At 39.8% G+C, this 26,002-nt stretch overlaps 1 protein-coding gene across 1 annotated transcript in view; it reads right to left on the reverse strand.

The window, feature by feature from the left end:
* Cndp2 (Cytosolic non-specific dipeptidase 2) overlaps positions 1–26,002 on the reverse strand; it is a 117,776-nt gene that overhangs the window by 46,391 nt on the left and 45,383 nt on the right. Inside the window, exons 3-4 of the mRNA XM_067145085.2 lie at positions 21,968–22,243; positions 14,232–14,461 (exon numbers count right to left, since the gene is read on the reverse strand). Of these exons, the coding sequence (XP_067001186.1) occupies positions 14,232–14,461; positions 21,968–22,243 (506 nt within the window). The remainder of the gene's footprint in view (positions 1–14,231; positions 14,462–21,967; positions 22,244–26,002) is intronic.

Genomic DNA, 26,002 nt, shown 5'->3' on the forward strand with positions numbered 1-26,002 from the left:
GCCCCTTTCACCGAAGAAGAGCTCCTGTCTGTTCTGAAGACAATAAAAAACCGCAAAGCACCTGGTTTTGATGGCATTCACCCTGAATTCCTCAAGCATTGTGGGAAGAACACAAGGAAATGGTTGTTACGGTTTTTCTCAAATATTCTGATTACAGGCAAACTTCCTCCAGAGTTCAAACGAACCAAGATTCTGGCTATTCTGAAACCAGGTAAACCTTCCGATTGTCCTGAAAGTTATTGCTTTAACAACCCACATTGAAGCAGGTTTTGAAAAACGACTGAAGAGTGGTCCAGTGTTCATAGACCTTACAGCCGCTTATGATACGGTTTGGAGAGAGGGAGTTGTGTATAAGTTTTTTAAACTTGTTGGATGCAGAGTAATGTCACAACTCATAAACAACATGCTATCAGATAGATTGATCCAGGTAGTTATGGATAACAAACATAGTAAAGTTAAAAAGCTCAACAATGGTCTCCCTCAAGGATCTGTGCTCTCTCCATTGCTGTTTAATATGTACATTGCCGATATACCCCGTACTACATAACACCAATTCGCTTACGCGGATGACCTAGCAATAGTTACTCAGCAATCCAATGTGAATGAAATAGAAGCAATTCTGAACAGATACCTTGTCATTCTGAGCGAGTACTTTGATAAGTGGTGTTTGATACCTAGCACCAGCAAAACGGAATGTCTCTTTCACCTTAATAACAGGCAGGCGAACGTTACTTTGAATGTTTCCCTCGACAACTCTCCCCTACCACACAATTCTAACACCAAGTACCTTGGAGTAACTCTTGATTGGACGCTATCCTTCAGGAAACATTTAATGAATACCGCTGCTAAACTGAAGACCAGGAACAATATCATTCAGAAACTTGCAGGTTCTACATGGGGAGCATCAGCATCCACTCTTAGGTCGTCAGCACTGGGACTGGTATACTCTACAGCCGAGTATTGTTCTTTTGTTTGGTTGAATAGCCCTTATGTTAAGAATATTTATGTTGTTCTGGATCAGACGATGCGCATTGTCAGCGGCGCAGTCAGATCTACTCCTCTTTTCTGGTTGCCAGTCTTGAGTCACATAACACCTCCAAGGATTCACAGACACAATAACCTAATTCGCGACTACAGGAAGATAACAATGAACCCAAGTCTTCCCATTCATGAAGACATGGCTGTTAGGTATGGACGTCTGAAGTCAAGATCTCCACCCATTCAGACTGCAAGGGAACTCATCAATAGGAACTTTAACGGTTCTGATGAATGGCAATTGGAGTGGACCAACTCAGCTCCAGATGAATGGCAGACGCTCTTTAGTCTCCAACACCCACCACCTGGTTTTAATCTCCCCAGAACAACTTGGGTTCTTCTCAACAGAGTCCGTACCAATCATGGGCAATGTGGGTCATTGTTGCATATGTGGGGTAGGCGCTCCTCCCCTGAGTGCGACTGCAGTGAGAAGAAACAGACCATCTGTCATATTGTCACTGAATGTCCTAGGAGGTCATACTCCGGTCAGTTAAAGGAGTTTGTGTGTGCTTCTGACGGGGTTGTACAATGGTTGGACAGCTTGGATTTAAGTTTATGAACTGTTTTAGAGATTGGTTGATTGTTTAAGATGTTATATTGTTTGTTATATTTTTGAATATTTGTATGTAGAGTTATGTACTAGCCATAAGCTAAATAAATAAATAACTGTACGAAGGGCGTGAAAATGAATGAATCCCTAGCCCTCGCGAACCTAATAGTGTTGGGGTCGGAAAAGAACAAGAGTTGACCAAGAGAGGTTCGATAGGATAGATGAAAGTGAGGAGCCTGGCACAAGTAAGTGGGAGCAATACCAGGACTCAGCTAAGGACTCCGTGTTTGCCAACCCATGCTCCAAAGTTCAGAGCCCCTGGGGCCCCTATTAGTTGCCTCTTACGACAGACAGGGGATACCGTGGTTGTAATTCTACTGCCCCCACCCACAGGGGGAAGGGAACGAGAGGCATGTACTGTTGGTAAACAATGGTGTCTGTATTTCTGTGAGAGACTGGAATTGTTGAATAACAGTTTATTTTCATCGGTATTCAGTATTCATTATGCAGTAGAACCGGTTTCGCAGTAATGTCGAAGAGAGATTGTAAGCACACGTAAACATTGTTTTAGATGGCAATTATGGCAATAATGATATTGAAAATAATATAATATAATATTGAAAAAAGTAAGAGTGAAAGTGACACGTCAGGTTCTTTCAAACACATGCAGCCGGTGACAAAAGAACCATAGTAATTGGAAATTGAAGAAAAAAGGAGAGAATCCTCATATATATTCATTTCTTGGGTACAGCGGTGTTCTAGAAATACTTACGAAAAATTAATAGGCCCACCATCAGAAATTGCGATGTATTTAGAGTACACAGATCTGCTCCTTTTGAAATTATTTCAAATGAAACATTTGTACCACAGCCAGCAGTCACTCAAGGAATGAAGAATGGGTCAAAATCTTGAATGGCATGAATGTGAAATATGAGTGAATTATCTGCATTCGTTTTTATTTTATGGATTTTTTGTGTGACAGGTATGCTCAAACTATGAGCGGGCAACAGCGTGGCCATTTATTGCGACTGAAAGGGTTCATTTAAGAACAGCGCAGTATTTATTTATCTGGTGTGAAAATGGGAAATCAAAGAGAACTCTCTTCAAGGCTACTATTGGTGGAGTTTGAAACCACAATCTCTTGAATGCAAGCTTCCAGTTGAAAATGATTATGATTATGTGTGTTTACAGCTCGTGCCAGACAACTTGACACATACGTAGTGGAAACATTCAACATTCAACTGGAACATTTTCTGTTATGTCAATGCCATTTCTGGAAATGTATTTGTAGTTTTATTATCTGTAAACTAGCCTGCCCATTAAATGCTCATTAAAGAACTCCAGAACAATTCAAACACAACAACACAATAATAACATTAATAATAAAGCTAAAAGTACATTTCAGGGTGGCCACTGACATCAATTACAGCATGACACAATGGGAAGTTACTGACAAACTAGCCAGCTAGAGTCCTGTCAATGACAGAGCATTACACCTCGTCATAATCTTTGTTGGAGTAGCAAAGAGAGAGGGTGCACTACTGGAGCACGTTATTAAGATAAGTTCTTTCAAGTATTAAAGAGCATGAACAGAATTTAAACAAATGTTTTTACATCTCTAAATAATTTTCATTAATAATTAAAAAAGTGTGATTGGGTTGAATATGATATTTTTTCAAGAATAAAGTTGTTCTTTGTTTAGTGGGTACGTGTGTCTTCATAGGCATGTTATAGTGTTATTTAGTGTTCAACAGACTGAAAAGCTTTAAAGTTATATTAACTGAGTCAACTTTGAATAGTATAGCTTCGCTCTTAACAAAATGATGTCAACATGCTTTCTCAGTCAGCAAGGTCTCCAGACAAGGGAGACTATTCGTCGTGCTTTTCACACGACAGTTTTTTTTTAAAGGTATCCTGCTAGCTGTCAAAAATGGTAAAAAACTAAGATAGTCTCTTTTTCCTTAAATGTCCAATTCATTTTCATATTTAACCTAGTTTTATAAAGGTAATTTAAAAGAATATATGTGTATACTGTATATTTTTGATCAGTATAATTTTCATTGCAGTCAACAATCTGTAGAGAAAATAGGCTTTTATCGCTGTTATGATTAAAGCTAGTTTATTAATTAGAATTTTAATCGGCTGCATTTTAAATTTGCCGGGTTTTCCACTTCAAACTTCCAGCACTGCTTGCATGTACTCGTCAGTCTTGTGCGCTCACTGTGCCAGTTTCCGCACATGTTTAAGTGTTGGTAACCTAAATCCTTATGGAGCTGTTATCGAATTGTTAATTGTCTGGCTCCATGGCTAAATGGTTAGCATGCTGGCCTTTGGTCAGAGAGGTCCCGGGTTCGATTACCAGCAGGATCGGGAACTTTAACCACCATTGGTTAATTTCGCTCGCATGGGGGCTGGGTGTGTGTATCGTCTTCATCATCATTTCATCCTCATCACGATGCACAGGTTGCCTACGGGCATCAAATCGAAAGACCTGAACCTGGCAAGCCGAACTTATCCTCAGACACTCCCGGCACTAAAAGCCATACGCAACGCTCCATGCCACCCTATCCTGTGCTAACCTTTTCATGACTACATAACTGCTGCGTCTTACACCTGCTCTAATCTGCTTGTCATATTCATACTTTGGTCTACCTCTACCGTTCTTACACCCTACACTTGCCTCAAAAACCAACTGCAGAAGTCCTGGGTGTCTTAAGATGTGTCCTACCATTCTATCTCTTCTTCTCCTCAAATTTAGCCACATAGATCTCCTCTCACCAATTCGACTCAGTATTTCTTCATTCGTGATTCGATCTATCAATCTCACCTTCAACATTCTTCTGTAACACCACGTTTCAAAAGCTTCTATTCTCTTTCTTTCTGAGGGAGTTATAGTCCATGTTTCACCTCCATACGATGCCATGCTGTAAACGAAAAACTTCAAAAATATGTTTCTAAATTAGTATATCAAAGTTCAAAGTGAGCAAATTTCTTTTCTTTAGAAAGGCCTTTCTTGCTTGTGCTAGCCTGCATTTTATGTCTTCCTTACTTCTGCCATCGTTAGTTATTTTACTACCCAAGTAACAATATTCATCCACTTCCTTTAAGACTTCATTTCCCACTCTAAGATTTCCTGCATCACTTGAGTTCGTACGACTGCACTCCATTACTTTTGTTTTGGACTTATATATTTTCATCTTTTACTCCTTACCCAAGACTCTGTCCATACCATTCAGCAACTTCTCCAGATCTTCTGTAGTCTCAGATAAAATAACAATGAAAATTAAATCGAAACAGACTTTCAACGTTTTAGGTCGTGTTACATACATGTAGTACGTGTTGAAGAGATGTTAAGTACAGAACAAAAATGGCCAGCCGGACACCAGTGGTATCCGAACCCACAACCTCCCGATTTCGCGTCTGTTGCTCTACCAATTGAGCTATGGTGGCCTAGGCCATCCTTGTTCTGTTTAAAAGGATCTGAGCTACAGGTCTGGCACTGCTGCTAGCACACTGTAGAGTGCGTTTAAGTCGCCCGTTGTGGCGCATGTCAATGAATATTGAATTTTCATGACCGCATTGTAATCGAAACAGACTTTCAATGTTTTAGGTCGTGTTACGTACATGTAGTACGTGTTGAAGAGATGTTAAGTACAGAACAAAAATGGCCAGCTGGACACCAGTGGGATCTGAACCCACAATCTCCCGATTTCGCGTCGGTTGCTCTACCAATTGAGCTATGGTGGCCTAGGCCATCCTTGTTCTGTTTGAGAGGATCTGAGCTACAGGTCTGGCACTGCTGCTAGCACACTGTAGAGTGCGTTTAAGTCGCCCGTTGTGGGGCATGTCATCAAATGCCTTTTCTAGTGTTCCGAGGTCTCTGTGGAACAGCAGAGGTGAAAGAAGGTGCGGGCTAGAATAGGTCTCAACTACAGAATTAAAGTTAATTTAAAACTTTAACAAAGGTTATATTTTCTTTTCAAAATCAACAAATAACAGATAACAACATTCAACAATTTCCACTAGGTGAAATAACAACGAAAGGCAGGTACAAAATAATTTTTCCCGTTCAGGGGTTTTTTACCAGGTTTTGGGCTTTGAGCCTCACAATCACAATCCTTGAGCAATTAGCCCAACTTTACCAAGGTACAAAAATGAACAAAGGGGCAGAAAACCCCATCATGCCAAGGAGCACTTGCTCCTAATTACAATGTTAAGGAAAAGAGCAGACCCGCTCTCAATTTTACAAGCCTATCAAAGGCTACAACAAACTTCACTTCTATCTGCCCTTAAGGCACACAAGGAAACAGGGGTAATTAATACCCAACCTAAGGGGCCTACGCATGAAGAAAACAAAACATCAAGTTAAGTTACTGGTCCAAAGCAAAGGGGATGGAGGCGTAAATTTGCACTCCTAACTCTACATATTAAAACCTAGGTGGCTCTAGCCCAATATACAGGGGCTAGTCCCAAGCTAAGGAGGTGACTCGTCTGAAAGATTTTAAACACTTTAAGGAAGAGTAGAAACAGTTAGAAAAGCGTAGTCACCTCAATTTCAAAATTAAGGGGAGTTCGAGAGGGTGAAGCACTCTCTATCCCCGAATTACAGTTCAAGAAATAGTATTTTTTACATAGACAGAAAAAGGGATTTACATTTTAAGGAGATGGATTACATATTAAAGGTTTCGAACCTTCTCCGAGAGTTAAACTGCTGAGCTAGCAAAAAAAAAATAAAGAAGTTAAAAGGCCATTACCTTGTAGAAGAGTCGCTGCCTGAAGAACGAGGCGCTTCCCGCCCCCTGCTACATATTCACACACACAGAGTAGATGTTATACTAGTGGCCCCGAGACAAGAGAATCAGCAGTTTTTATACCCTCGTGGAAAATTCGAGACCTTTCAAGAATGAGTAGACACACCCACCCGACTTTATTGGTAGACTAAGCATTACACATGGAAATTTGAAGAAGAAAGCTATGATTGGTGGAAAATTAATTACAGAAATTCGGGATTGGCTGAGTTCAAAACTGGCGGAAAGAGAGGAATAATACTGTCAACCCACAAACCACAGAAAAAAATTTAGTAGAGGCAAAACTTAACCATACAAAATTTCTGCAAGGGAGCTCATTCCATTGCACCAGAGTGCGTTATCATAGTTTTTGGTAGAGACATCTGTTAGAGAATGTCCAAACTTCTTGATACGGAGCAAACAAACACAAATCGAAATAGACACAGTTCAGAACATTTCAAAATTACAAAATTTACAGTAGTGACATCTTCTGAATAACCGTTAATACAGATTTTCAAGTTAAGAGTTTCTCCTGTAGAGGAGTTTCAATTGGCGCAAGATTTGAACTCGCTTCGCGGAGATGTACCGCCCGGTACATCTAGATCTACGAACGCCATGTATGTGGGCTTGCCCTTCTTAATTCGATCCTCTAAGATCAGACGTAAAGTCAGGATTGCCTCACATGTTCCTACATTTCTTCCGTAGCCAAATTGATCTTCTCCCAACTCAGTTTCAACTTAGAAATCGGGAGGTTGTGGGTTCGGATCCCACTGGTGTCCAGCTGGCCAGTTTTGTTCTGTACTTAACATCTCTTCAACACGTACTACATGTACGTAACACGACCTAAACGTTGAAAGACTATTTCGATTACAATGCGGTCGTGAAAATTCAATGTTCATCAGTTTCAACTTGTCTTTCCATTCTTCTGTAAATAATACGTGTTAGAATTTTGCAGGTGTGAGATACTAAACTAGTGCGGTAGTTTTCACACTCGTCAGTACCGGCGTTCTTGGGAATAGGTATTACAACATTCTGCCGAAAATCGAATGGCACTTCTCCTGTCTCATACATCTTGCACACTAAATGAAATAAGCTTGGCATGCTGGTTTCTCCTAAAGCAGTCAATAATTCAGAGGGAATATTATCAATTCCAGGTGCTTTGTTCCTATTTAGGTCTCTCAAAGCTCTGTTGAATTCTGACCTCAAAATTGGGTCCCCCATGTCATCAGCATCAACAGCCTCTTCTTGTTCCAGAACCATTTCACCTATGTCCTTACCTTGATACAACTGTTGGATATGTTCCTGTCATCTTTCTGCCTTGTCTTTTTTCCCTAGAAGTGGATTTCCATCTGAGCTCTTAATATTCATACATCTAGTTTTCCTTTCTCTGAAGGTTTCCTTGATTTTCCTGAATGCAGCATCTACCTTTCCTAGGACTATACCCTACTTACAACATCCTTGCACTTCTCCTTCAGCCATTCTTCCTTAGCTGCCCTGCACTTCCTATCCACTTCATTCTTTAATCGCCTGTATTCTTTTCTGCCCTGTTCATTTCTTGCATTCTTGTATTTTCCTCATTCATCAATCTGAGTTATCCATTGATTTTTAGTTAATCTTTCCATTCTTCCTAAAATCTCTTCAGCTGTCATACTGACCTCATTCTTCATGATTGTCCATTCTTCTTCTTCTTCTACTGTGTTTCCTTCAGCGTTTCCATTTAGACCTTGTGCAACATGTTCCCTTAAACAATCCTTCACACTCTTTTCTTTCAACTATTTTAGATCCCATCTCACTAGATTCCTTCCCTTCTTCAATTTCTTCAACTTCAGACAGCATTTCATGACCAAAAGAGTCCACGTCTGCTCCTGGGAAAGTTTTGCAATCCAACACCTGGTTTCTGAATCTCTGCCTAATCATAATGAAGTCAATTTGATACCTTCCAGTGTCTCCATTTCTCGTCCATGTGTGCAGCCGTCATTTGTGGTGTATGAACAAAGTATTAGCAAGGACTAAAATGTGATAGGTGCAGAATTCAACCAGTCGACTTCCTCTATCGTTCCTTTGTCCCAATCTGAATTCTCCTACTGCCTTACCTTCTCTTCCTTGGCCTCCCACTGCATTCCAGTCTCCCATAACAATTAGATTCTCGTCACCTTTTACATATTGTATTAAATCTTCTCTCTCTTTATATATTCTTTTGATTTCCCCATCGTCCGCTGGACTAGTAGGCATATAAGACCGGCACTATTGTAGTGGGCATTGGCTTGATCCCTATCTTGACAACAATAATCCTTTCACTATGCTGGTCATGGTAGCTTACCCATTGCCCTATTTTCTTATTCGTTATTAAACCAACTCCTGCATTTCCCCTGTTTGATTTTGTATTGATAATTCTGTAGTCGCCTGACCAAAAATCCTGCTCTTCCTGCCAATGTACTTCACTTATACCAACTACATCTAACTTTAGTCTATCCATCTCCGTGATGATCGCCCCCCCCCCCCCCCCCCCTCTCTTGAGTTGTCCTCACCCCGAGATCCGAATGGGGACTATTTTATCTCCAGAAAATTTTACCCGGGAGGAAGCCATCATTAGTACATCATTCATACAGAGGGAACTGCATGTCTTCGGGAGTTAGTTACGGCTGTAGTTTCCCATAGCTTTCAGCCGTGCAGCAGTATCAACAGAGCCAAGCCATGTTGAGTATTATTACAAGGCCATATCAGTCAATCATCTAGACTGCCGCCCTTGTAACTTCCGAAAGGCCGCTACTCCCCTTTCGATAAACCATTCGTTAGTCTGGTCTCTCAACAGATACCCATCAGATATGGTTACACCTGCGGCTTGGCTATCTGCTTCATTGGGACGTGCAAGCCTCTCCACCGAGGCAAGGTCACACGGTTCGAAGGGGGGGTCATTCCATCTGTGTAACCAAATTGCTCACCAAAAGCTCAACGTTTGAGTTCTGTCAAGAAAAAGTTTAATATAATTTCAACCTTAAGTACCTATGTACCTTAGACTGTTCTTTAACAGTACAAAAACCATCTTGAAAACATAAATCAGAAATTCTAGTCACACAACAACATCACGAAGAAATTAGCCAGAACTACACAGGGAGCTGAGGCATCTTCATTACAAACTACCACCCTCACCGTGGTTTATCTAGTGGCTGAATATAATGTTCCAGTGTGGCAACATAGTGCTCATACAAAAAGGATTGATGTCATCTCAATGAATGTATGAGAATCATAAAAGGCACACAAAAATCCACCCCAATCCCATGAGTACATACTGTCAGTAACATACCACCTCCAGAACTGAGATGACAAGAAGCAACTGTACATGAGTGGACAAAGTTACACCATCCTTATCATCCACAGGATCTCCCAATCCATGAGGTCCTGAAGGACCTACCCACTCCTCGTCTTAAATCAAGGAATCCAATATGACATAACTGGCTTCAACATCCAGAGAAAAATGGCTTCAAAGCTGGAACTCAGCACCCGTGAAATACCAAGGCATCCATGACCCCACAACTGGACTCCCAGGATTTCACCTGAAGAGACACCAATGGAATAAACTCAACCATTTGAGAACGGGCCATGCTAGACGTAATATCCTGCCACATAATACTATTCAGATGCTGCAAAAATGGCAGTAGTTGTTCCTGTCTGTAGCTCCAGATCACACAGGTGTCATCTACGAAGCGAAGCCACATCTTAGGTTTCAGTGGTGTGGTCTCGAGTGCTGTTCGTTCGAGCATCCGAACAGTATTAACACCAATATCAGTTCACTATAGAGACAGAAAACGAAGGAAAACTCCCTTTCCTCTATGTTCTTGTAATGTAGAATCGGCTAGTGTGTGTGTGTGTGCTTCAAAACAGTAAGGCAGCGCAATCAGCTGTCTCCATGCCTCGACACATCAATGCTTCATTCACTGTTTTGAAGCAGTGATATTGCTTTGTGTGTAGTCACATGAACGGAAACAACAGTTGTTCTGTACACGTCATCTACATCGATTTTTCAAAACAGTGACAGTGTTTTGTCTTCTTGCCTCAATAGAAACATACTGCGTGATATTGCCCTGAATATGAGCCGATGCTCATTAATAGACGCTTCATATTCCAAACCACAATTCAGGTTATTAAAGAACAATGTACTCTGCAATGTAAGGTCTTAGATTTACTCAGAAAAAGGACATTGTTTTTCAAAGCAGAGTCATACTATAACAGAAAGACAGCTCCGTTTGTCAAATGTAAAATTTTCAACAATTATGGTTTTAAACTTCAATTTGAAGTAGATTTTTAAACTGGATTAGGTCAAGTTGTTACTTTACATACAATACCAACCTTGAACTTTTCTTAGATTTAATTTCTCATTTTAGAATCATTCAAATTAGTTCATTTAATTTATTAACTATCTTACCATGATGAATATAAGACCAAAGTGTGAGGACTCAGCCATTATAGTATGGTAGTATGTAGTTCCGCCACTGGAAGCGATTATAACCAACACGTGCTCCAGTAGTTCCGGCAAGCCGGGTATAGAAAAGTGTAGGAGACGTTACTGTACGAGATATTTCAGTGAATAAGTTGTATTTTATTTTGTTTTCAGTTCCTAAGCTCAGTTCATTGTGTGTTGTGTTCTTCAAGCATTATCTTATGTGGCTTACTTAATTTAATAGTTCAGCATGCCATACTATTTTGTGCCTGGCTGTAAATTAGGCTATGGTACAGTAGTCGATGATATGCGTTTTTTTTTTTTCACTGCTGAAGGACAGAAATCAATATGCAAAATGGGCCAGAGCTATTCCACAGAAAGGATACCGAGTTAACATGTGACAGCAGAATTTTTTTTCTATTTGCTTCACGTCGCACCGACACAGATATGTCTTACGGCGACGATGGGATAAGAAAGGCCTAGGAATTGGAAGGAAGCAGCCATGGCCTTAATTAAGGCACAGCCCTGGCATTTGACTGGTGTAAAAATGGGAAACCACAGAAAACCAACTGGAGCTATCGAGTTCGGTACAACAGAATTTGTCAAGTTAATTTCTCTGATGATTTGATAGTAATATCAGATAATTTTAAAGTGAATGGTGAAAAAGTGGGTATCTCTCGTGAGCGATGAAAATTACGTCCAGGAGCAATGTCTCACATTTTCCCTAATTTGCCGCAAAATCTTTACGCAAGCTTTCGAAAGTCCAGTAACCAAGAAATTGAGTTGGTAAGTAGAGTATTACCTTTAAATAGTTCATGGGTGTTTGTTTAAATATGTTGGGAGTTAAGTGCTATTTACCTGTAAATGTACACTCCAGTAACCTGTGCTTTCCACGACATGTGATGAAGGGCGTAGCTCTTATTTCCATGCATGATTTTTTCACTGTACCCTGCTGTAGTATTTTAATTGTAATCTCTCATTCTTTTTTTTTTTTTTTTTTTTTTTTTAAGACAGTGTATATACTTATCAGTTACAGAGTAATAAGTTTCCTCTGGCATGATTCGGTACTGTGGAGCTTGCCCACTCGAGCGCTGCCTGACGGGGCATTTGAACTCTAGGAGTCCTCACACTTGTTCTTATATTCGTCATGATCTTACTGTGCTTTTGTAACTAGTTTAGGTTGGGTGTTAATGTATGTAAAATTCTGTTTTCAAACTCTTTTTGGATTTCATTACTCATTTTATAATTATTCAAGTTAGTTCATTTACTTGGACTAGTATTTTACCATACTTTGGAACTGGATTAGGTTAAGTTTGTTATTATACACAGAATACATATTTTGAACTCTTCTCAAATTTCATTAATCATTTTATAATTATTCAAATTAATTACTCCTTTGGTGAACTTTTACCTTTTAGTATAATTCTAAGCACTCAGTGAAGAAGCAAACGCATAATATTACTACATACTAGTACTATTATATTGTACATCATATATTTATCATACTGTATTTTGTATATTTGCTCACTGAATAATTCATTAACCTTTTATCATTAGCAGAACATTGAACAGTTTATTCAATGAGCTAAACTTAGCTATGAAGATCGGTTCATGTTTCACCACGTCATCGCGAAACACTGCTTCTCTTGTAGTCCGTGACAGAAGTGTGCCGTGTGTCGACACACTGCTTTACTGTGCCACTGCGAGACACTGTGGCCGGTAATGCGTAAAAGAATACTGGCTCTCTTGCAGTCCGAGGCAGAAGTGTGCCGTGTGTTGACACACTGCTTCACCATGCCATTGCATGACAATGTCCAGGTACTGCTTGTCTTGCAGTCCAAGAAGGAAGTGTGCCGTGCATCGACAAACTGCTTCGAAGCAATTTGCTGTGCCGTAACAAACGTTTCGAAACAGTCAGCAGTGTCACTTCGCCTATCTCTATGGTAATGAAGACGGCCGATTTAAACTTGGGACACACACTTTACCGCAAGCCGACCCACACAGACCGCTATCTTTAGAAGACGTCCAAACATCACTCACAGCAAAAATACAGAGTGATTAAGACGCTAGCCGACCATGCAAGGAGAATTTGTCAACTTCAGCACTTGCACGAGGAGCTCAGCCACAAAGATATCCAGCGAACACTTCATCCCAGACGTCCCACAACCAGGGAGAAAGAAGAGGAGCGGCTGGCAGCTAAAGCCTTTCTGCCCTATATTAAAAAGGCAACTGACAGAATAGGGAGACTACTGGAGTCCCACGGGGTAAAAACCATACATAGGCCAACGAAGAAAATCCAGGAACTACTAAGGTCTGCTAAAGACAAACGCCATTCTCACTCCACAGCAAGTACATACAAGATTCCGTGCAGCTGCAGCAAGGTATACATAGGCACTACCAAACGCAGCATCGCCACATGACTGAAGGAGCAAAACAGACATAGCCGGCTGGGACAAGCAGAAAGATCATCAGTCTCTGAACACTCGCTCCTAGCAGGCCATGACATATAGTACATCGACACAAGTACTGCCAACTACTGTATCGTATCTCGCCCGGCTACAAAGGGAAGCCATTGGAATCTTGAAGCACAGCAACAGCTTCAACTATAAGGAGGAAACTGAACGGGTAAACAAAGCCTGGTTTCCAATCTTGAAAACCTTAATCCTGGAGGACACGATAGCCGCGGCAGACCAGAAAAAGCAACGGATGATCAGTTGTCTATCTGGCAGGTTGAAGTGCACTGGGCTCCTCAATGCTTTAATGCCGAAGAATAGCCAATCAGTGACTGCCCCTCCAGCATGGTGGACCCATAGGCGAGCAGCGCACCGTAGCCTGCACTATATAAAGGAGGTGGAATTGCAACACCACTCTATTGCACTGTGAGTTTCGCTGCTACTGAAGTCAGCTGGAACCCTTGTTTAATGCCAAACGCAGTCGTCGGTGAAACGTTGGGACCATGACATGTTCCTGGATTATGGCCTACAAGCCCAGGAAACACTAACATGGCTATCAACATTTATACTTGCCACGTGATAAAGAAAGAAAGAAAGAAAGAAAGAAAGAAAGAAAGAAAGAAAGAAAACCACAGAACTGAAAAGTACTGTTATTGCATTATTCTCCAAATCCCTTTCAGCATGCTTAATAGCAGTACCATCCTTTCATGGTACTGGAACTTCCATTTTAGTCGCAGTGATATGGAATTCAATAGATAGATTAAAATGAAAATCATGCTCAGATCATTGAGTTTCTATGAAGACACTTTTTTAATCGCTAACAGTAGAAAAGACTATAACATAGGAGCTGGTGATGTAGATGTTAGACCCCTTTAAACTACGACCACCATAACCACCACCACCAGACTGTAATATGCAATCGTACACAAATAACAAAAGAATTCATAAATATTAAATAAAATTCTTACACAGTTCCACCAAATACTCCGCTGTGCAGATCCTTGGCAGCACACTCAATCTCAATGAAAAAGTAGCAGATTCCTCGTAAACCATACGTTATGCAAGGTTTTGTTGTGCCCAGCCAATAATTATCAGATATGCATACATAATCAACATCTTTGAAAAATGAGTCTTTTCTGGCATGCAGTAAATCATCCAGGCCTTCACTTCCAGATTCCTCCATGCCTTCAAAAACAAACTAGAAAAAAACAAGCAAAGATTAACATTTAAAAATAAATATAATATGAATTCTGTTCCAGATAAAAGATCCAAATTACTAATATACAACATTCTATGATACAGAATTGGAAGTTAACTAACCAAAACAAGCATTTGTATATAAAGAAAGAAAGAAAGAAAGAAAGAAAGAAAGAAAGAAAGAAAGAAAGAAAGAAAGAAAGAAAGAGTAAATGAAACACTAAACATGCTTAAATATATGCCTACTCTTTTGACTTGTAAACAAGTTCCTGTCTATAGTTCTATAATTAATTCATGCATAAACTGTATATTCCATTCGTGGGCAAATGCTCAAATTCATTTACCCGAATGGACATATCCCTGAAACCAATTTCCAAATTACCGTTCCCCAAAAACCTTTTCCCCCCAAATGACAAATTCCAGAAAACTAATAACCATGAAATTTTTCTAAACAGCACGGGATACAAAGAAAATTAAGTATGTAATGCTTTATTATACACTAATGAAGTCAAATGAGTTGACGATTTTTTCAACTTGCCAGATTTAAATTAGATAGTGGTATTGTTGAACACTGAAGTTACGAGTGTAAAGTTGTAGCCTATGCAGCAAATGTAGTCCTGCCTACTGTCACTTTCTTTGTACAGTAGTGGTGATATTCCAATGTTAGTAATCTATCCTTCCCTGCAGTGACATCCATTTCTTTAGGGGTGCTGCACATACTTTCCTCCCTAAACTCAGTTCTTTAATCATGCACTCAGTACTGGCCTGCTCCACAGATCCATCCAAGTGGGAATGTGGCAACTCCTTTTTTTAAAGTCCAAAGGTCTTCTCCATGTCCATTTATAATAGCCCTAGCACGACATTCTTTCTTTCATACCTTTTGACAGTTCCGATACATTCTTCCACTGGGTGAAACTCTAGTTTTAAAATAACGTACCCATGAAGTAGAAGTTTCACTCCTCTGTTGTCTGAGCATCAGCGTTCCTAATGTGTGGACATGTAGCAATGAAATCAACTGTTTGGGTCTGAAATAAATGTTCCTAAATCAACAAAACTGTTCACTTGTAATGATCTGAGTAAAAGCGAATTTCTCCTCTCAGTTTTACCTCATCAAATATCAGCATCTCTAAGTGTTCATGCTCCTTCTTCCCACTAAAAAACTGAGCAATGGCAACAGTAGCACGATCATTTATGCCATTCCAACATTTAAGGCCCTTCACCAATTTTCTCAACTGACCTTCAGACTGCAAGTCATGATTTAAGCAGGGCTGATAACCCTTGTAAGATTTTATTTTTAAAAGAAGAGGATCCAAGAGAAATTCATCACTCTATCTCATTCCTTTCTTATTTTTCATGTGACATTTCTTTAACATTGAATCAAGCAGACATGCCAACTTTCAAAAGTGAAAAATCAGGAGAAATTTCGCAGCGAATCGCGACGTATTACAACACATCACTGATGGCATAACATGTACAAATTCATTATAATTCAATACATTAACAATTCTATTTGCACATATATATATTTTCCATCATTTACATGTGAATACTAAATACTGGACATACCTGAACTGTAGGAACATGTGACTTCTCATCCTTCAACATTGCGATCACATTACGACTAATTGTTGTTCAACACACCAGTAGCTGACTTAGCCTTCTTCAGAAACTCGGAACTAAATTTTTGCTCAAAGCACTTGCCTTGCTGAACTGATTTCAAGGTTAAAAGTTTCTCCAAGGTTTGTTCAGACAGCAAGGATCTGAACTGTGTTTTTGTCTTTGTGACTCTGCTAAAAATCCTTTCACATTCTGCATTGCTATGTGGAATTGATAAAATAGCAAGCATCACCTTAGAGGGCCTGTCATATTTAAGTATACCATCAGCTGATTTCATCTGACCTACCAATGCCCATTGAACATCAGTTCTTCCTTTTACCGGGTCTGTTTCTTCGAGCTGAAAGTTACAGAACTGGGAGTGCAGAATATCAGTTTCTTTATCCAAATGTTCCGTTTCACTAGTCAAAATGTTCGGACACTTGTTTATGAAAAATCTAAGGCTAGAAAATGATGCCTTACATATAGCAGAAATATTTGCAACTTTTGCATTAATTAAAACATCCTTAAATGGAAATTAGTGTACAATGTAGTCACACGATGAAGAGAAACACTTTCTAAAAGGATATGCACTTTTCCTCAGACTTCAGGATGTTCACTAAAACAAACGCAAGAGTTCCCTATCATCAGATCACAATCATCCTTTTAATTTGCTGGAGTATGATAATCTACATCAAGGAGAGAGGAGGATCTTTTAATAACGTCTGGTTTCACAAAACTTGCCATCAAATTCTTCAATAGTTCCTCCAAAACTGACCCAATAAGTGGATGTGCGGCATACTTGACTGAAGAGCTACGTTTGGGTTCTCAAAGATATCCATAAAACTTGAGAGAATAAGGCAAAAAGATTTATGTAAATTTGATGAAAGGAACATGAAAAGTCGTTCTTCACGTGACAATGCATGGCTCTTAGTGTCATAAGTAGTTTCATTTTTTTAGTGAAACTGATGACTGTCTTTTCCTTTTAACTGAGGAGTGAGGTGAAATGTTATAACAATCCTTAACGTTTTCAGACTAACAAGACACATCTGCACTTAAACTGTGCTTAGGAATTTTGTAAGTCTTCAAAGTTCCCATCTGAGAATCCTTACTCACAATTTCGCTCCTGAATAATGTAACCAAAGGGTCCCACTTAAGCAAAATCATATCTAAACACCTTCTTAGTGATAATCATCGAGTAGGCAAATACTTCGGAATTTTACTGATCTCTGTGTTGTGTAAAGTCTGAAATTCTCTGAACTTTTCTTTCCTCTTTGCACACCTTTCCAGATAATGAAATATATCAATTATACTTTCATCTACATTTACGGGCAAGCATGCCGCACCCTTCTCGGCAGCAAGATTAATTAGGTGACAAGAGCAGCCTACGATGATTATGTTACTATTTTCCCGCTTCAAACATCCTGCCACACCATTCTTTAATCCTACCATTACTGGAGCATTATCATCGCCAAGAGCTAGGCAGTTTTTTAATGGAATGCAGAATTCCCGAAAAGTTGAGAGCAAAAGATTGGTAATGTTAGCTCCAGTAGCATCCCCTTCTAAATTGGGCACAGAGAGTAGACAACTCTGAATTTCATTGAGTTCAAGCCTAAAAAACTGTTACAACAATGGGATATATCTTCAAGTTGCTTTTATTGCTACCATCAGTAGCAACAGAAAATGCATTCACCTGCAAATGTGATACAATTTTTGTCCTTTCTTCCATGCACATTTCTGTAATGATAGCCGCTGTTTTCGTTCTAGCACACCCATATTGTTTAGCGATTTCCGAATCAGGAAACATTTTGCGAAACAAAGGTAGCGCGTGATCGGCACAATTTACAGGCAGGTTATTTTCTACTATAAATGACGTAAATAACGCCTCGGCATTCGTCACAATGAACACTCTCCTTATGATTTTTCGTTTGCACGTGCTTGAGTATATCGCATTTCCCGCCATGTGTAACTGCAAAATCAAACCTACATATAGTACAGAATGTGAACGTTGGTCCCTTTCTGGATTCACTCAAACACGGAAATTCTTCCCAACAAGCACTTTTAAACACTGCATCATATTTTTTTTTTTCCTTTTTTTTTGACATTTTGGCCAAAACAAATATTAAGGCACAACACGAGCACTTCTGCAGGTCTTGCCCCGGGTAGAAAGACTATGTTTCTGAGGTTAGGTTACTCCAAAAAGAATGTTACTCGCTTGACTCGCTTGCAAAGAGAATGACTGTACTATAGACCAAAGAGCAGCACATGACTGGCCACCGTGCCCTGCACTGCCATCTGGTATCATTATTAGAACTACTATCGACCAGCCATACTCAGCCATATATCGATAGAACGAGGAAATCCACGGGAGTTTAAAATAATACGAAAACTACGGTCATTGCTCTGAAAATCGGGAGATCGGACCCAGCGATCGGGAGATCGGGAGGAACGATGAAAAATCGGGAGTCTCCCGCTCAAATCGGGAGACTTGGCACGTCTGTATCAAGTATAATTTTCTGTTTGTTGCTGAGAGATACAAAAAATAAATTATTGTGTGAAACTGCTCTTTGAGTTTATATCTGAAATGTATTTTTTTTTAAGAAAACGTAGTTTAGCTTTAGCGACATTTAGTTTATTTTGTGTTCTAATGAAATTACGTTTCTGATTCTTCATTCTCCTCTTTAACATAGGAATTGTTCTCCTAGCACTTGTGGCATCAGGACAATCTTCAAATGATAAACATACAAGCTGATCACTGACATTTATGTTCTGATTAGGGGTTTTAATAGCGATATCTGTTTGCGTGAATTTTCTCTTCATGGGACAGCTACGTTTCTTAACTGTCGTAGAGAGATACTTCAGCAGATTAGGAAATATATGGGGGAATGCTTCTGGTTTTAATTTCCACCGCTGTCTTGGAGTATCTACTCTTTCACCATTCACTGTAAATGAGTCTACTTTTATTAAGAATGAATATCACACATTATCAGTTTTCTATCTTTTCTTCGGACAGCTTTCTCTCATTTCGGGAAAACACTACTCTCCTTAGGGGTGTCCAATAAGAAATGCCTATCTGAAGATGATCGGTCATATCCAGATCTACGGCCGGGTATGAAACACATGGGCATGCTGCATCAATATTTCGTGCACTGAAACACACTATCTTCAAGCACAACAGCGATGTAAACTACTGTTTATAATAAATATCACAACTTGCACTAATCACCAATAATACACCAATAATGCAAACTGCTTAAACCTCTTTAATAGTGATAATGGAAAGCAATTTAAATTCCAATAACTCAATACAAATGTAACACACACTAATGACAAGTCTCATGTGCTGCTGGCAAACGACGATTGTGCTGCCACTGCTGGAAGGATCACCACTCTCTTAGTCTGCTTACACTATACTATATGCTATGCTTTGATTTTTTTCATTGGACCCTGTGCAAATGTTTTCATATTTGTTGTCTGGTGTTTTTCACACTCTTCAGTGCACTGCTGTTATTTTGCAAGCCCCAGCGCAGAAAGGTTATCATATTTGTTCTCTCATGTTTTTTGCACCTTTTGATACTTTCCTCCCCATCTTTAGAAATAGTAGATATAGTTTTCAATGCACCTGCGGATACACGATATAAAATGCCCTCATATTGGAAAAAGTCGTATCTAGGGTTTCCATATCCTCATTGAATAGTTTTTATTTGTGTATTTAGTAGATTTTATTCATATATTCAGTAGTATGTTTTCTCGCTTAACACATTATTTTTCCTTGTCCCCTGCAGAAACGTCAATGACGTTTTACTGTAATCGTTTTTCTGCCATGAGCCAACACATGTCCGACTTCAACTATCATTTCACATCTATTAATCAAGACTTGGACATTTTACAGGTCGCACACAAAGGTACTCTTCTCATTATTTTGAAACTTGCTACATCCACTTAGAACAATACTTTAATTATAACTTACTGAAATATCCCAAAAGCCCAACATTTTATTCAATATAATTATTCCTATTTATAGAGAACATAAATCCAGTATGAGCGGAAGCTTGTTTTCATCTCCACTGCTGACCGGCCATCTACTAGCACTGATCTCAACTTCCTGAACTATAAATTGCTGTCACTGCTAGAGAAAATTGCCTGCTCAAAGAGGCTGCCTCAGCGGCAGCAATGGTGGATATTCCTGTTGAGACCATCTGTGCTGTAGAAGTGAAGAGAGACCCCGAGGCTTATCGTATGCTAAAAGGGGACGTTTGGAAATAATACACTGCCTGACAAAAAAAAGTTAAGCACCCAGAAGGAGTGGTCTGATATCCCATTTCAGTATACCTGCATACCATTGATGTGCGAGTAAATGATTAGATTTACAAGGATTTGCAATGAGTAGAACGCCCACCAGAGTGCATTCATGACGGCGTCGTTCTGTTGTTGATGAGTTGTTACCAGTCAACTGCTGCGAGTCAGACAGTTAAGCAAGATGTGCAGGGAGGACTATGTACAGTATGAAGCACCCGCGATGTCTGGCAGATGCGTTAGTCAGGCTATTGGTCAAATGACAGCATTTGACAGAGGTCGCATTATAGGACTGCACAAGGCTGGTTGATCGGATCGTGCAATTGCCAGGCATGTGGGCCATTCAGATGTCACAATGGCCCGATGTTGGACTCAATGGGTACATGAGGGCACCCAATCACGACGTGTAGGTTCAGGTCGACCAAGAAACACCACCCCAAGGGAGGACCGTCGTATAGTGCACCAAGCATTGCGGGATCCCATAACTTCAGCACCCGCCATCCGCGAACATGTACTGGAGACTCTGCAACACCCTATGAGTTCCTGCACAGTGTCTCGACGACTCTCATTTCGCCGGATTGGGGTCCTACCGCTCCATGAGTCAGTTACCATTGAAGCCAGAACACCAACGCCTGCGTTTGGAGTGGTGCCTTGCCCGGGAGGCATGGACAGAGGACAACTGGCATCGCATCATGCTCAGTGATGAGTCCCGCTTCTCCATAACCTCCGATGACCATTGTGTGAGGGTTTGGCAGCGTCGAGGGCAGATCCTGCCCATATTGTAGAAAAACACACAGGCATAATCCCTGGCATCATGGTGTGGTTAGCCATAGGATGTGCGTTCAGGTCACTTTAATAGTGCTTCAGCAGGCTTTGATGGCTCAGCGATACGTCACAGACATTCTGCGTCTGTACGTTCTATCCCTTATGGCTCAGCACCCTGGGACAGTGTTCCGACAAGATAACTCACGTCCACACACAGCTCGTGTTTCCATGGACTGCCTAGAGAATGCTGAGGTCCTCCCACGGCCAACAAGATCCCTGGACCTCTCCATCATTGAACACGTGGGATGACATTGGAAGGGGACTCCGTCCCAGTACCAACCTGCGGAATCTGGAAGGGACAGCTGCAACAACTGTGGACGAACTTGTCTTGGGAGAGGATCCAAAGGCTGACTGTCACCATTCCGAGCCACACAAGGGCATGCATTGTAGCCCTGGGGGGGGAAGACGACTACGACGCTACCCTACTGACCTGGCGCCAACATTCCACCTGTAACTGCCAACGGCCTTGTCCCTTTCATTCCATATTGTAATAATTTCAATAAAGGCACATGGTCTTTCAGCATATGTAGTTTCATTCACATTCAGCCACTCCTTCGGGGAGCTTAACTTTTTTGGTCATGTAGTGTATATGTAACTTAAGAAAATTAAAACCCTCACCCATTTTTATTTATCCACAAATTAGTTTGAGATGTATTTGTAGCAATAATTACAGTCATGAAGTGCTGAAAATAACTTTGCCTGCAGAATGATAACAAACATATAAACCACTGACAGAGCAGAATGCTGACAGTAGTTTTTCTACACACCCAACACAGATATAAAAATAAAATACCTTGATATTAACAGGTATTTCTGCCTTGATAGCCTTGTATCCTTCAAGGGCATGAATCCAGCAGAGAACTGGTCCTTTGTCATCACTGGCACCTCTACCATACAATTTATCACCTTTTTCAGTGAGTTCAAAAGGTTCTGTATCCCAACCATCTTGCTTAAGGGCAGGTTGTACATCCAAGTGACCATACACACACACAGTCTTCTTTTTAGGATCCTTTCCAAGGACACCTAGCAATACTGGAGGAAGATCAAGCGTTGCGCCATCGGGGAGTTTCTGAAATGATACAAAGCAAAACTTAATTTGTCGTAATTGGAAAATTACCAAGAATAATACTATCATTCTCTCAACTACATCCCTTCTCGGTTGAGTGACCTTAGACGGTGTGCCATTTTTGTGGCAGAGCCAGGAATTGCTTTAACTGGGCAGGACACTACACAGTATAACAAAACCCGTGGGCAAAACTTCAGGGATGGATTCCACACATATAGAGAGAAGAATAACAGTTTATGACAATATGAGACTGGAAATGCATAATTATTGAGATTTCAAACTTTATTCACAGTACATTTCAACTCATCTTACTGTTACAATTACATTTGTTAACATGTGTCATGAGTTATTATGCAGTGAACACACTGCCTACTGCCTGGTCATGAGTAAGATTGTTCCTGTATGTTGTTGCTGTTGTTAGGCCCTGGGGAATATAATCCAATATGCAGTACATAAGAATCTTTATTAGACAAATGGACTGGCCTAGACAGGTCACAGATATAAATGCAAAAGAACATGCATGGGAGGTGCTGAGATTGCCACGTTCACAGCAACTAACTCCATCTGCTACCCTTTGATAGTCTGCAAATTTTGCCATACAGGAGTGGAACCATTATATGAGCAGTAAAATGGCCAGATACATAGTATGTCTGATAGGGTGTAAGAATCCATAAATACATCCGGAGGAATCGTTCTACTCTTTGATGAATCTTGATTCTGCTTCAAATGACCATATAAGTGAAAATAGTTTATAATTTTTTATGTTCCGTATTGATGACAATTATTGTAGATAAATGAGGTAATCCACCTAATACAATATAAGACAATATAAAATTAGTACTTCAATTTATTTTAATCATGGTACTAGTTTTGGCCTATTGATATTAGGCCATCATCGCCATAAGGCCTTAAAACACATAAAAATCTAATTACCAATTTATCTTTGTTTCATAACATAATCAACTAAGATCTAATTTAACATCAATCTATTCTATCTTAATTTTTCACCAATTGTTCCTAATTTTATACACGTGTTCAACAAATTATTTATAGATCTTCAAGACAGTGATTTATATCTATTGAAGTATACCAACAGATCATAAGAACTTTTCAATGTTGTGTTTCAACCTCAAGACAGTGGCTTATTTCAGTGTATATTGAATATTAGATCAGAACTATTTTCAAGATTTATGCTATCTACTTTTTGTTTTTACAAGTTGCTTTACGTCGCACTGACACAGATAGGTCTTATGGTGAGGATGGGAGAGGAAAGGGCTAGGACTGGGAAGGAAGCAGCCATGGCCTTAATTAAGGTAGAGCCCCAGCATTTGCCCGATGTGAAAATGGGAAACCAAGGAAAACCATCTTCAGGACTGCCGAGAGTGGGGTTCGAACCCACTATCTCCCGAATATCGGATAATGGCTGCACTTAAGCGTCTGCAGCTATCAAGCTCGGTACTAGCATTTTTTGTTATATGTATGGCCAATTGGTTTTTTAAAGTGTTTGAAGACTTTATGGCTCATATCTCCTCTATTTATTAGATTGAGTTAGAAACGTTGATAGGATGAAATTTGGGTACAGTTTTCACACTACATTACTTTTTGGATATTTATGTGACAGATAGAAACACAGAATTTGGTTCACATATGGCCACTGGGTGGGCCAAGGTTTGTGCCACATTTGATGATACTATCTTTACTATCCGTGTATCAAGCTATGAAATATACGTGTGAAGAGTATAAAATGTACATACAATCAAGAAATAAAGCCAAATCTAACGTATAAGGGATAGAGATATGACAAAAAGTCATAGGACTAAAGTTGTAGATCACTCCAAATTGAACTGAGATTGTGCCATCCGTTTTGTGATACGACTTACCATTTAGCTACCAAATAACTCTAAACAAAGGTCTGCACCATCATTAAAATGGCCTCCATATTTTTGGGGGGTAAAAAGTGAAAAATTTAAACTTGAAATTTTTCTGTCGATTACAGGCTAAAGCTATAATTTTGTCAAATTTCAATTTTCTAGCTCATCTGGCAGATTGTGCCACCATCTTGACTGTGGGGGTGGGGGGGTGGGAGGAGGAATTAGGACCTTCAAGAAAATTTTAAGCCCATGAAACCTATAGGGTATCATTTTGGATAAATATATCCAACTCCATTCTTATGCTGAGCCCCAAATTTGAAAACCACCAACGAGGCCTCCCCAGGGAATTTAGAGAATTTTAGATTTTTCTAGGGATCCTGAGATCATCAGCTGCTCTGGTACCAAGTTTTAAATTGCTACGATGTTTGGAAGTGCCTCAGTAATTCATGTCTATTTTCATTTTTATACCTTTGTATATATATATATAGATTGCTTCAAAAAGACTTCGTATTTATTTACAGAATATAGATATGAGTACCGAACTGGAATCACAAATAAGGTTTTTTTTTTTGCGGATGATATTATCCTATACATATAGTAATAAATAAGTTACAGGATTATGAGGAGCTACAAAAAGATCTTGACAAAGTTGAGAGATGGATTGCAGAAAACGGTACGATGGTAAATGGGATGAAAAGTCAGGTTCTACATTTCACCAAGAAGAAAAAGCCCTGAGTTTTAATTACTATGTTGATGGGGTGATAGTACCTTATGGGGATCACTGAAAGTACCTAGGTGACAACATAATGAAAGATATTCATTGCGGTTGCAAAAATAAAAAAAGTTACATTCCTTCTTACCATTTGCTTTACTTCACACTGGGGAGGAAGTGGTCATGCCTTAATTAAGGTACACCCTCAGCATTTGCCTGGTGTGAAAATGGAAAAACACGGAAAACCATCTTTAAGAAAGGTTACATATGAAATATAAGTCTTTGGTAAGACTGCAATTACAGTAGAGTATGGTTCCAGTATATGGGACCCACAACAGAATTACATCATACGAGAACTGGGAAATATCAAAAGTAAAGCAGCACGACTTGTTCTGGGTGATTTCCGACAAATGAGAAGTGTTACACAAATGTAGAAAACTTTCGACTGGGACTACTTGGGAAGGAGATGAGCTCAACTAAGTGGTATGTTCCCAACTGTCAGTGGAAAGATGGAGTGGATTGACATTAGTGGATGAAATGAAATGGCGTATGTCTTTAGCGCCAAGAGTGTCCAAGGACAAGTTCGGCTCGCCAGGTGCAGGTCTTTGGATTTGACGCCCGTAGGTGACATGCGTGTCGTGATGAGGATGAAATTATGATGAAGACGACCTATACACCCAGCCCCCGTGCCAGCAAAATTAACCAATGGTGGTTAAAATTTCCAACCCTGCCAGAAATCGAACCCGGGACCCCTGTGACCAAAGGCCACCACGCTAACCATTTAGTCATGGAGCTGGATGACATTAGTGAATGAATATGCTTGAATGGAGCTTTTACAGGCAGAAAAGATCATAATATGAAAATAAAATTGGAATTCAAGAAAATAACTTGGGCCAACTATTTTTTATAGGAAGAGGAATAGGGATTAGAATAATTTATCAAGGAAACTGTTCAATAAATTTCCAACTTCTTTGAAATAATTCAAAAAAGAGACTAAGTAAACAACTAATATAGAATCTGTCACCTGGGCGACAGCCCTAAATGTAGATCGATGACGACTGATTGACTGATTTGATCACCCAGAACAAATTGTGCTGCTTTCCTTTGGAACTTTTGCAGTTTTCAAATTGAGTAATCCTGGTGTAGGTTCCACACACTGGAGCCATACTCTAACTGGAG

Source organism: Anabrus simplex, chromosome 4, assembly GCF_040414725.1.
Source record: "Anabrus simplex isolate iqAnaSimp1 chromosome 4, ASM4041472v1, whole genome shotgun sequence".
Lineage (NCBI taxonomy): Eukaryota > Metazoa > Arthropoda > Insecta > Orthoptera > Tettigoniidae > Anabrus > Anabrus simplex.